This window comes from Cnephaeus nilssonii (genome assembly GCF_951640355.1).
Source record: "Cnephaeus nilssonii genome assembly, chromosome: 8".
NCBI lineage: Eukaryota > Metazoa > Chordata > Mammalia > Chiroptera > Vespertilionidae > Cnephaeus > Cnephaeus nilssonii.
In genome coordinates this window covers 82,117,181-82,129,303 of record NC_137079.1, presented here as the reverse complement: position 1 = coordinate 82,129,303, position 12,123 = coordinate 82,117,181, and the positions used below count along the sequence as shown (strand labels likewise).

Genomic DNA, 12,123 nt, shown 5'->3' with positions numbered 1-12,123 from the left:
CTGAGGGGCAGGAGGCTACCCATCGATCAGGGGAAGGCGATGCCCCCATCACACCTCTGCTGCTGTCACTGCTGGCAGTGCAAGCCTTGGCCAGCCTTGGTTACCTGAGCCTCGGGAAGCCCTGGGCGGCTGGGCAGCCGCCATCCAAGACTTGCCTGTGCCTTGGGCCAGCCCTGGGCAGCTGGGGAGCTGAGGAGACTGGGGGATTCCAGAGGCAGGAACGTGGAACGGCTGGGCCCGCCTGGGGGCGGGCCCGGCCTTGCCCCACACCTGCTGCCCCAGTGGGGCTGAGGGGACTGGGCACCTCCATCTGTGGCTGTGGGTGCTGCCATCTTTGAGGGCATGGCAGTCAATTAGCATATTTCCTCCTTATTGGCTGTGGACACCGCCATCTTTGCAATGATGTGAGGGTCAATTAGCATATTCCCTCTTTATTAGATAGGATACTTATTAAATTCTTCCTGTGAGCCAGACATCCATTAGATGCTGGGGACAGGATGAGGGACAAGGTAGATCAAGATAGAGGGTCTACATTCTTAAATCTTACCATCTGTGTAGAAAGATAGATATTAAAATAAGCAGCTACACTATAAGTTAAGGGCTAAAACAGGGAGAGATCCAGGGCTCAGGAGGAATAGACAGCAAAGCTACCTAACCCGGCCTGAAAAGGGTCAGTGAGAGGATTCTCTATAAATACTGTCTACGTTAAGAACTTGAAGATCAAGTAGAAGTTAGACAGGCAAGTAACTTTCAGTCATAAGAGCAGCAATAATGATAACAGGAAATCATTAAAGCTGACATATAAGTGCACTTTTTACTTGCCATATACTGTGCTAGATGCTTTCCAAGTGTTCTATCAGTGAGCCTCCTGGGTGGGTTTTATTACTTAACCCAAGATCATAAGACAATAATTGGCAAGAACTAGAATTTAAATCCTGATTGCTCTGATTTTAAAGTCTTCTTTCCACCTCCTCTCTACTGGCTCTCAAAGCAGTGGACTGATTTTGATTAACTATGTTTTGCTAAAGCAAAAAAAGATTTGACTTACTAGTATATATGAAGTTTGCTTTGTTTATGATTTTCATATGATTTTTTTTCTAATGGCTAGACATTTTACAATTTTGATAAATTATAGTAAAATTTGAAATTTGGGTAGAAATTTCAAAAGTATTTTATAGCACTGAAGTCTGAAGTTTTCATTCTAAGTAGTGTCTTACACATAGTAGGTACTCAAAACAACACCATTGTAACTGTACATTTTACTTCGAATAAGTGGTAGGGTAGTTTGAAAAAAAAACACTTTGAAGTCTTGTAAAGAAAGGAGTTACATTTAAACGTAATTTAATTCTCTGTATGATGTGATCAAGATGGCTGTAGGATAATTTTTTTAAGATAGAGCATAATAAAATGTGAAGATATAAAATTGATCCCCTTAACCTTTTGCACTCGGATGTCAAGTGTGACTCGACACGGTTAGCATCAGTAACAGCTCGTATGTCGAATTTTATTGAATGTATCAATAATTTGAAATATAAAAAAATCCAAATAAATAAGTTTATATGAAAAGAAACTCCAGTTTTTTATTCTACTGCCGCACTTTGTAAAATCTGGGGTATTTAAAAAATTAAATCCCGAGTAGAATAAAGGAATCAAGAAAAAAGCAAGTGAGTGCAAAGGGTTAAAAATGTATGGACCTATCAACTGCAGCTTATGAACACATCTTTTCCAAAAATAATCATGGGTGGAGTGAACATATTTCCTCATTGAGGAGTACATAACATCAAGACAGCTTACTATTAATACTTCTGAATATCTAAAAGGGGGGGGGGGGTTGGTCATGAAAAGAGGAGCAGGTAAATTTAAGAAAATAAAATGGATTGCCGTGATCACAGCAGATATGTTTAAAATCCCTTGGATCCTGGAGTGAGGTGAGGTAGTCTGGCTTTTGCCTAATGATGGCAGATTGGGCCAGGCCCAGACATAATTCATAGACTTGCTTTAATTGGTGTGTCAACGTGCCAGTCATCACCAAACTCACCATCAAAATTGTCTTAAAACTAGAGGCCCGGTGCATGAAATTTGTGCACAGGAGGGGTGTGTCCCTCAGCCCAGCCTGCACCCTCTCCAATCTGGGACCCCTCAAGGGATGTCAAACTGCCCATTTTGGCCCGATCCTCGGGCCTAAATGGGCAACTGGACATCCCTCTCACAATCCAGGACTGCTGGCTCCCAACTGCTCGCCTGCCTGCCTTCCTGATTGCCCCTAACCGCTTCTGCCTGCCAGCCTGATCACCCCCTAACCACTCCCCTGCCAGCCTGATTGATACCTAACTGCTCCCCTGCCAGCAAGTTTGCCCCTAACTGCCCTCCCCTGCAGGCCTGGTCACCCCTAACTGCCCTCCCCTGCAGGCCTGGTCACTCCTAACTGCCCTCCCCTGCAGGCCTGGTCCCCCCCAACTGCTCTCCCCTGCAGGCCTGGGTCCCTCCCAACTGCCCTTCCCTGCAGGCCCGGTCACCCCCAACTTCCCTCCTCTACCGACCTGGTCACCCCTAACTGCCCTCCCCTGCAGGCTTGATCGCCCCCAACTGCCCTCCCTTGCAGGTCTGGTCCCCCCCAACTACTCTCCCCTGCAGGCCTGGGTCCCCCCCAACTGCCCTTCCCTGCAGGCCCAGTCACCCCCAACTTCCCTCCTCTGCCGACCTGGTCACCCCTAACTGCCCTCCCCTGCTGGCCTGATCCCTCCCAACTGCCCTCCCCTGCTGGCCTGATCCCTCCCAACTGCCCTCCCCTGCTGGCCATCTTGTGATGGCCATCTTGTGTCCACATGGGGGCAGCCATCTTTGACCACAAGGGGGGCAGCCATCTTGTGTGTGGGAGTGATGGTCAATTTGCATATTACTCTTTTATTAGATAGGATAGAGGCCTGTTGCATGGGTGGGGGCCAGCTGGTTTGCCCTGAAGGGTGTCCTGGATCAGGGTCGGGGTTCCCTTGGGGCGTGGGGCAGCCTGGGCGAGGGGCCTGTGGTGGTTTGCAGGCAGGCCACGCCCCCTGGCGACCCAAGCAGAGGCCCTGGGATCTGGGATTTATTTATCTTCTATAATTGAAACTTTGTAGCCTTGAGCAGAGGCCTGGGCCGGCCAGGGCAGGCAGAAAGCTTGGCTTCCTCCATTGCCAGGGAATCCCAAGCCTCCTGCTCGCTTCGTGGCCACAGCCATTTTTGTTGGGATTTATTTATTTTCTATAATTGAAACTTTGTAGCCTTGAGCGGAGGCCAGGGCCGGCCAGGAAGTTTGGCTTCCTCCATCGCCGGGGAAACCCAAGCCTCTTGCTTGCTCCATGGCCGCAGCCATTTTTTTGGGGATTTATTTATCTTCTGTAATTGAAACTTTGTAGCCTTGAGCAGAGGCCAAGGCAGGCCAGGGCTGCAGAAGCTTGGCTTCCTCCATTGCTGGGGGCAACTCAAGCCTCCAGCTCTCTCCAGCTCCGTGGCTGCTGCCGTTTTTGTTGGGACTTATTTATCTTCTATAATTGAAACTTTGTAGCCTTGAGCGGAGGCCTGGGCTGGCCAGGGTGTGCGGGAAGCTTGGCTTCCTCCATTGCCGGGGAAACCCCAGCCTCCTGCTTGCTCCGTGGCCACAGCCATCTTGGTTGGGTTAATTTGCATACTCGCTCCTGATTGGCTGGTGAGCATGGCTTGTGGGTATAGCGGAGGTATGGTCAATTTGCATATTACTCTTTTATTAGATAGGATAATATATATAATGTATATATCATACAAATATATATTTTTAATTTCTCCTCTTCACCATCAGGTGGTGATTTGGAGGAGTGAAATGGTCACAAAGGAAAGAGAAGTGATCAATTTTTTTATCTGGAAGGAAAAAGAGAAGTAAAGAACTTGGACAATTTGTAAACCTTGATTAATTTCCAAATCCTTGTAATTTATATTACATCTACAAAATACTGTTGCTGAATAGAATTCCATCTGCTATTTTTATTCATTTGGTGAAAGACGGGATAAAGAAGAAAAAGAAAATAGGAAGTGTTCTTGTGTTCTATATTTATTCATCATCAAATGTTAGTGTATTTCCTGACTAACTATTAATTGTGTTGGTTTAACTTTAGGGACACCACGGTACAAACCCTTACTCTTCAGCCTTCTGTTAAAGATGGACTTATTGTGTATGAAGACTCACCTTTGGTTAGTAATCCAATTATATGAATGTTCTCTACTATATGTTTTTTTATGGTAGTTGTATTTCAGCCTTTGAATAGGGGGAGTATGGACTCTCCCATAGATTTCAATATATTTCAGTCTTAACTGGGAAGCACTCATTTATGTCATTTGGGGAGTGGATGTTTAATTGCAAATTATTTGGGAAAAATAACATGATTTCTTACTCTGTTCTCTCTCCAGAGTGAGAGATTTAGGGAATGATTGAAATCCTCTAATGATTCCTTTTCCATTCCAGAATTTAAAAAAGAAGAAAGTTTTCTGTGGGGTTTTTCCCCCAAATGTTTAGAGTTTGAAATTATATAATGCTTCTGGAATGTTTTTTAAAATGATTTTAATAAGTAGAATATTAACCAAATGTTTTAGGCAACTGGAAAGAGCTATTCCCCAGCTTCTCACATAAGGCCTCAAAGAAATCCTGTCCTGCCTGGCCTACCCCTCTGTGTGGATAATGCCTTTGCAGCAATGTCACAATAAGCCATCATGAGAACCTGTGTGATCCAGACCCCAATGCCTGGAGTCTTTAGAAACTACTGCCTGAATTCTCCCATTTTGGGCCTGACTTTCTCTGAACAGAAAAGTGAAGGCTGAGGTTGGGGGTAGAAGCTGTATGAGTTATCTTCTTTTTAAATTCAGTTTATTTTTACCCTGATATTAAAAAGAAAAGACTTTATTGGTTTTTTAAGAATGTGGAATAAAATATCTGTGGTAGAGGGAATCACTTACTTCTCAATCTGTATTTCCTTACATTTATTTGCCAAACTATGTAATGAGAAAAGTTTATGATTTGGTCCATTTTATGTTATGATATATTTCTTACTATTTAAAAATGTAATCTTTGGGTTTACAGTTAAATTCATTGAGTATCTCTTCCTATCCATTCTCTAAAAATGTTTTAAAGAGTTTTCATAGCTTCTACCTTTCTTTTCATAGTGTTACCATTCAGTCAATCACCTAAGACCTACTAGTTTTTCTTATTTTTTTCTTTCTCCTCTTCCCATCTAATCAGTTGCCAAGACTATAGATTATACCTCTGAAAAACTCTTGAGATCAATCTAATGCTTTTTATTTCCATTTTCCCCATGCTTTCTCTCTAAAATCAGGTGCCAAACCATTTTTGGACCAAGTTATTATGCTAATCCCCCTTTGTTCGATTCTGCATATTACTGCCTGATTAAATGTCCTAAAGTATAGCTCCCAGCTCCATTCCAATAATTTCTGGATTCATATCTTAGTTACATCCCATTACTTAGTGAGGGAAAGTACATGTATTTTAGTAGTAGAGACCTGATCCACCCTTTCAGACCCTATTCTCTTTTCTTACATTTAACCTCTGCTTCAGACAAGATAGACTATTCTTATTCACTCTTCCCTCAGAATACTTAAGGTTTCTTGAGTTTGACCATTAAAACCCTTTATCTCGAATACCCACCTCTTCACAATTCATTCTGATCTGTAAAAATTGTATACTTTCAGAGCCATAACAGATGCAGTGTTCTGAAATCCACCATTTGTTGTAATGTCTTACTCCACCCCCATGACACTTTAATTTCTCTATTTGTCATACTTGTTTTAAATCTCCCCTAGTCTGGCATGTAATATGTTGTGGACATCACCAAAATAGGAATAATTATACTGCTAAAGGGAAATAAATTACTGTAGAGTTAGTAGTTTAGAAACTATGAGAAGCTTTTTGTGGAGATCCATAAATTTTGTTTCCAGCTCTGCTACAAACTTTCTTTGTGACTGTATATGCATAACTTAACCAGCTATTATAAATCCCAAGCACTGAATGATGAAATTTTAAATGTTTGCTTTCAGTTTTGTTTATGGTAAATGTTCTTTCTTCAAAGGTTAAAGCAGTAAAGTTGGGTCATGTTCTGGTAGTAGATGAGGCTGACAAGGCCCCAACAAATGTCACCTGTATTTTAAAAACTCTAGTAGAAAATGGAGAAATGATTCTAGCAGATGGAAGACGCATCGTTGCAAGTGAGTATAAAAAAGCAACTCTTCCGTCAGTATATGCAACTTTTGCTCCCTGGTATCCAATCACACCCTTAGCTGGCTCCTTATCTCCAAGTAACAAGTCTAAGTTCAAATTGTTTTTACTGACAGTTATTTACAAAAATCAAATGTCTGAACTTAGCTTTCTCAGTTTCATTTTTTATAGTCAGAGTGCATCTTTGGAAATTTCAATAGTAGTTTTAGGACAGATCACCTTCAAATTTTTCTACTCTGAAATTACCAATATATAATCCTTACAATATTCATCTCTCAATTACTATGCGTTATATTTTCTTTTATTGTTACTTGGAATTTTTTAAAGCTCTAGCATGTTTCTATTACAGTATTAAAATTAATGTCTTTATTATCTCAGTATAATTATTAAAATTTCTGGGTATTTTATTTTATATATATTTATCACATTTGTGTTTGAATAGATGTGTGTGTACACAGGTATATTATAGACACACACACACCTGCCACAGGAAGAAGTTATCCTCTGTTTTAGATTATCTTTTTCCTTTTATTTACTTATTTTATTCCTGTTGTTGTTAGAGAAAATGTAGGTAGATGAATCTAATCCGTCTGTTTAACCTACAAAGAAAAATTAAGTTTGTCTAATGCCATATGAGAACATTTTCTAGTTTATAATTTAAAAATTTTGTATCATGAAAAGACTTCACAGTCTTTAACTAGCCATTGAAAATATATAACCAATAGCAGAGTAACCAAACAAGTTGAGACTGGTAATTAAAAATTTTCAATATTCAAAGAGAACGTGTTAAAAAGACCTTATTAAAATTGTACAAGTGCATCACCACAGAGATGTCCTTCTTGGGCCTTGTCATTACAAGATTTCTGTGTCTGAGCCCGGGAAACTCAGCACTAATAAAAGTATTCTAACATTTCAGTTTCATAATGAATTTATGGGGAAAATGAGAATTTGAATCAGACAGCCTGAATACTATCTCTAAGAAAGATCATTCAGACTCTCAGGATTCGAATTCTGCCTGCCCTTTTTAGAGGCATTATGAGCACAGTGAAATGGAAAGCAAGAAAGAATTGCTGAAACAAATTGTAGTTAAAGAGTGATATTATATCCTGGTAACCCTTACTTTTTCTCATACATTTTTAAAATAAAAATGTATGAGAAGTAAAGGGGTCATCATACTTTTTAAACTCAGGTTTGATTGTAAACAATATTTTATTTTATTATTATTAGTTTTAATCTTTATCCCCCTTTTCCCCCATTGACACCTTCTAGCCTCCCAATCCCCCCCAAGACTTCACCACACTATTGTCTGCATCCATGAGTTATGCATATATGCATACAAGTTCTTTGGTTGATCTCTTCCCACCCACCCACCTACCACCGCCTTCCTTCTGAGATTCTACAGTCTGTTCCTATTTGTAAACAATGTTTTAAACACAAGAGCCCCTGAAGCTCCTTTGAACATGATTTCATAAAGCATCACTTCTAGAGCTATGTTTTTTTATTTTCTTTGCTTTTTAAAATTTTTCATTTTTTATCATTTTTTATTTTAATTAACTAGTAATTAAATTTTGCCTGTGACCACATACCTTATTATTTGCCACTACTAAAATTAATGGAGATCAAACATTAAAACTATTAAGACTATATGGTACATTGAAAGGTTGGTTTTTAGGTATCATAAAAAAGTGCAAGTGCAGGTTCTTATAGACTCAAAAGAAACTGCAGGTGCTTCACGACTATCATTTTTAATGATAGTATTTAATTCCCTTAATACCTTAAACATTTGCACACAAAAAGCTCCAGTCAACTTGAGATTACTTATTTTAAGAACTATGGTAGAATTTTTTCATTGGAAATAAATCAGCATTGCACGAATGAGTTGACTGTGTCCAAGACCGTTGTTCTCTTTGGCTAAGTTTCAGAGTGAATAGTTTGAATGGGAATCACTCCTTAGCTGCATAATGGCAGGTTCTCTGCAAAGTGATGCAGCTGCTGATTTGATAAAAACTAAAGGATGATTGGCTGGTCCTTGAGTGTGCTTTGGATTATTCCTTGTTATTGGTTCTTATTTTCATTTTTTAAGGAATAACAGCATCTCAAGCCAAACTAAAATACTATAAGACATTTGGACAAATTTGCTTTTGTAATAAATAAATATACATTGAATTACATAAAAATGCAATTTCCTGTATAATTAGTATATGATTTATCTGTATTCTGTTCTTAAGCAAACTTTCTCAAGAAAGTTTTTTTCTGTAACCAAGTCATTATAACCATATTTTTTAGTGTTTTTAAAATATAATTGAACAGTATGACTACTTGTTATATTATTTAAAGGCTATAACTTGATATTCTTAAGAATTATTAAATGTCCATAAAGAGTAAATAGAAATTTTGTTTTTCAGATTCTGCTAATGTCAATGGAAGAGAAAATGTTATAGTGATTCATCCTGATTTTAGGATGATTGTTCTGGCCAACAGACCTGGATTTCCTTTCCTAGGCAATGATTTCTTCGGTACTTTAGGTAAAAGCAATAAATGATAATAACAAATACAGTAGCAATAGCAATAATAATGCTACCTTAGTAACACCTGTAATGGCTATCCGTGAATGCTTCGAAGTGCAGTGTCACCATCCCAACCTCCTGGGAGAGTACTCATTATCCCCATTTTAGAGAAGATCTGATATTCCGAGAGGTTAACCACTTTTCTTGGGGCACTTAGATAATGGCTCTTAAAGCTTGGGTCTGATTCCAGAGCCTGTTTTCTTGAACAGTTACACTATACTTTCTTGTTTAGGGCCTCTTAGAAGTAAAATACAAAGTAAGGAATGGTTTTTAGTGTTTGGTTTTTGTTACATCCCCATAACTATGAAAAGGTTGGAGGCCAGCTCAGAAGACTGATTGGAGAGGCTGTTGGCTAACTTTAACCACCAGGAACCTTTAAGAAGGACATATCTTTCTATGGCAAGTAGGTAATTCTGGATACTGGTAATTCTCATACTCAGCATGTCAGTGTCCTACGAGGAATTTTGATCTAGTAATTCCACATCAAGGAATTCATCTAAGGGAGTTACCCATGCAATGATGTAAGTACAAGGATAGGCAGTATAGCATTTTTTAATAGTAGCAAACAATTGGAAACAATCCAAATGGGACTGGATAAAAAAATGCTATTATATCCACACAATAGAGTACTATGCAGCTGTTTTAAAAAAAGATTGGGGTAAGTTTACCCATACTGATTAAAAAAGAATTCTCAAAATACAGTAAATCAGAACCGTGTGTATATAGGTCTACCATTTGAATTAGTAAAAAAACAAAAGGCAAGAGGGATATGTGTACAAGATTATACTTGTACATGTGTAGAATTTCTTTAGAAGAGCACAGAGCATGTCTCCCAAATTCTCTTCTCTCTCTGACCTCATTTTTTATTCGGCTGTCTTCATCACTCATTCTGTTCCAACCATTCTGCTTTGCCGCTTCTTCCGGGAACATACCAGGTTATGCTTGCTGTATGGTCTGTGTTAGCCGCACGCTCTCCTAGAATGCTTTTATTCTCAATACCTGCATTTGCAGACATGAAGCCCTGCCTGACTGACTTCCCCACCATCACCATTTCTGATGTCCTACCCTCTGCTTTTCTTTGAAACATAGAGTTTCTAACATTTATTCTTGTTTTTTTATTGTCTCCCTATGCCAGAATAAACACTCCATGAGGACAGGGATTTTGTGTTTTTAACCACTAAATCATGTAAAGAACCTAGACTAGTACTTGGTACACGGAAGACACTTAATAATTATTTGATGGATGAATTAATGAGGGGTAATTAATAGTTTTATATTAGCATTACATTTGATCATAAGCAAAAAAAGACAAAAGCTATTCTTCACATTTGTATTTAATGGATTTAGTCTATGACATACAAGGTTAGGATGATTATTCTGGCCAACAGATCTGGATTTCCTTTCTTAGGCAGTGATTTCTTCGGTACTTGCATTTTATTCCATTGCTGTTATAAATATGTAATAATGATAAAACAATGATTCTGATGGTTTCTAAGTCAAAGTAAGATCTAGATGTCCTTTCTTTCTAAAATGAACATCGTAAATAATGCAAATTTATTTACTTTAACTCCCTTTTGTTCCTTGTCTCCTGGATTATGAATCAGTAGAATTATATGAACTTTGAATATAAGTAAGTCATCTTTCTTGAGCATAGATTATATTTTTCTAGTATATTCTCAGTTGCCTAAATTACAGATGAAATATTTTGTGTTTCCACATTCCTTTTTCTTGATTCTAATTTAGACATTGTCTCTACAGGTTTGCTTTTCCAAAACTGACTTCTAACGTATATTCTAGCAATCTGCACAAGGTATAAATTATTTAGAGTGAGGATGCTGGTTCCCCCTTTTTTAGTATACATAAAGCATGCATATGAGATAGATGTATATAATTTCCCAAGATATTTAATGTGTTAAAGTTAAAAATGCAGTCTCAGAACAATATGAAGATTCTTTTCCAATTAAATGGAAAAGGAATAAATCACCAAAACTATATATGCTTGTATGTGTGCATTTAAAAAAAACCCTGAAAGAATAATTGCACTGAACTGTTAACACAGGTTCCTGTGGGGGAGCAAGTGGGATGGCAGGCACACGAGAGGTTCTCTTTTTTGCTCTTTATATTTGAGTATCTCCCAATGAGATTGTATCCAAGTGTTACTTAGTTTTTTAATAGAAGCAAATCTATGAAGAATAAACCACACATCACTCAATTTCCTTTCTTTAACTGTAGCCATTCACTGTCTTGTCCACATCATCTTATTGTGAATGGGCTTTCTGTGCAGTTTTACACATTTAAAAATTTGCTTTTGTGACCAACTGGTAGCTCTTTAAACAACCATTGCATATTTCCTCTGGCAGTATAATGGATTCATTGAATGCTGACTGTGAATTTTTTTCTCGTATAGGTGATATTTTTAGCTGCCATGCAGTTGATAACCCCAAGCCCCACTCGGAGCTTGAGATGCTCAGGCAATATGGACCAAATGTGCCAGAACCCATCCTTCAGAAGCTCGTGGCTGCCTTTGGAGAGCTGAGGAGTTTAGCTGACCAGGGGATTATTAGCTACCCTTATTCTACCAGAGAAGTTGTCAACATAGTCAAGCACTTACAGGTATGGCAAATACTTGTGCATAAAGGTTTAAAATAAGCCATCAGTCTTTTTTTAGACAGCTTAATTTATACCAAATCTTTCAACTTCTGTAAATATTATACTGATTCAGGTGATATAAGTGTTTGTAATCTAGATTTTAAGTCTGTAAGACCAGTGGACATTTTATGTTTAGCCTTTGAATTGAGTTTGGCAAAGTTCTACGCCATGGCATTACCAAGGAGCCATGAAATCTGGTTGGGGTGGTGGGGAGGGGGAAGGAGACAAGGGAGTGAGATAGCAGGGAAACTTTATTACTATTTGGCTTTATACAACAAGCACATACTATCTGAGTGAAAATGAAAGACTTGGGTATAGAAAACAAACTAGGGACCAACAGTATTAATTATATATCTGTAAATACTGCAAGACAATTTTATAAGATAGAGTAAATGAACAGGAGAATGAAATTCCTTGTAGCCATGTGTAATGTGTAGTCTACCTACCTTGGTAAAGCTAAACAAAAAACCTATGTAAATTCTATTTATAACCAAATAATTGTTAGATCTAATTATTAGATATAATGTTTAGAAGTCTTGTTATTTTAAATTCAGCAATTGATGTTTGCTTAGAAATTAGGTAGCTTGTAAGTATGCACTGAGTTGAATTAACTGTACACATAACAATTAGACATTACATTATAATTTATAAGATATTTGTTAAAAATTTGCT

The 12,123-nt window shown here is 38.3% G+C and overlaps 1 protein-coding gene across 2 annotated transcripts in view; it reads left to right on the top strand.

The window, feature by feature from the left end:
* The window catches only part of VWA8 (von Willebrand factor A domain containing 8), a 400,056-nt gene that overhangs the window by 222,836 nt on the left and 165,097 nt on the right, over nt 1-12,123 (top strand). For both annotated transcript variants that reach the window (XM_079778511.1, XM_079778510.1), the window contains 4 exons: nt 4,128-4,203; nt 6,090-6,225; nt 8,641-8,760; nt 11,210-11,415. In XM_079778511.1, the coding sequence (XP_079634637.1) occupies nt 4,128-4,203; nt 6,090-6,225; nt 8,641-8,760; nt 11,210-11,415 (538 nt within the window). The remainder of the gene's footprint in view (nt 1-4,127; nt 4,204-6,089; nt 6,226-8,640; nt 8,761-11,209; nt 11,416-12,123) is intronic.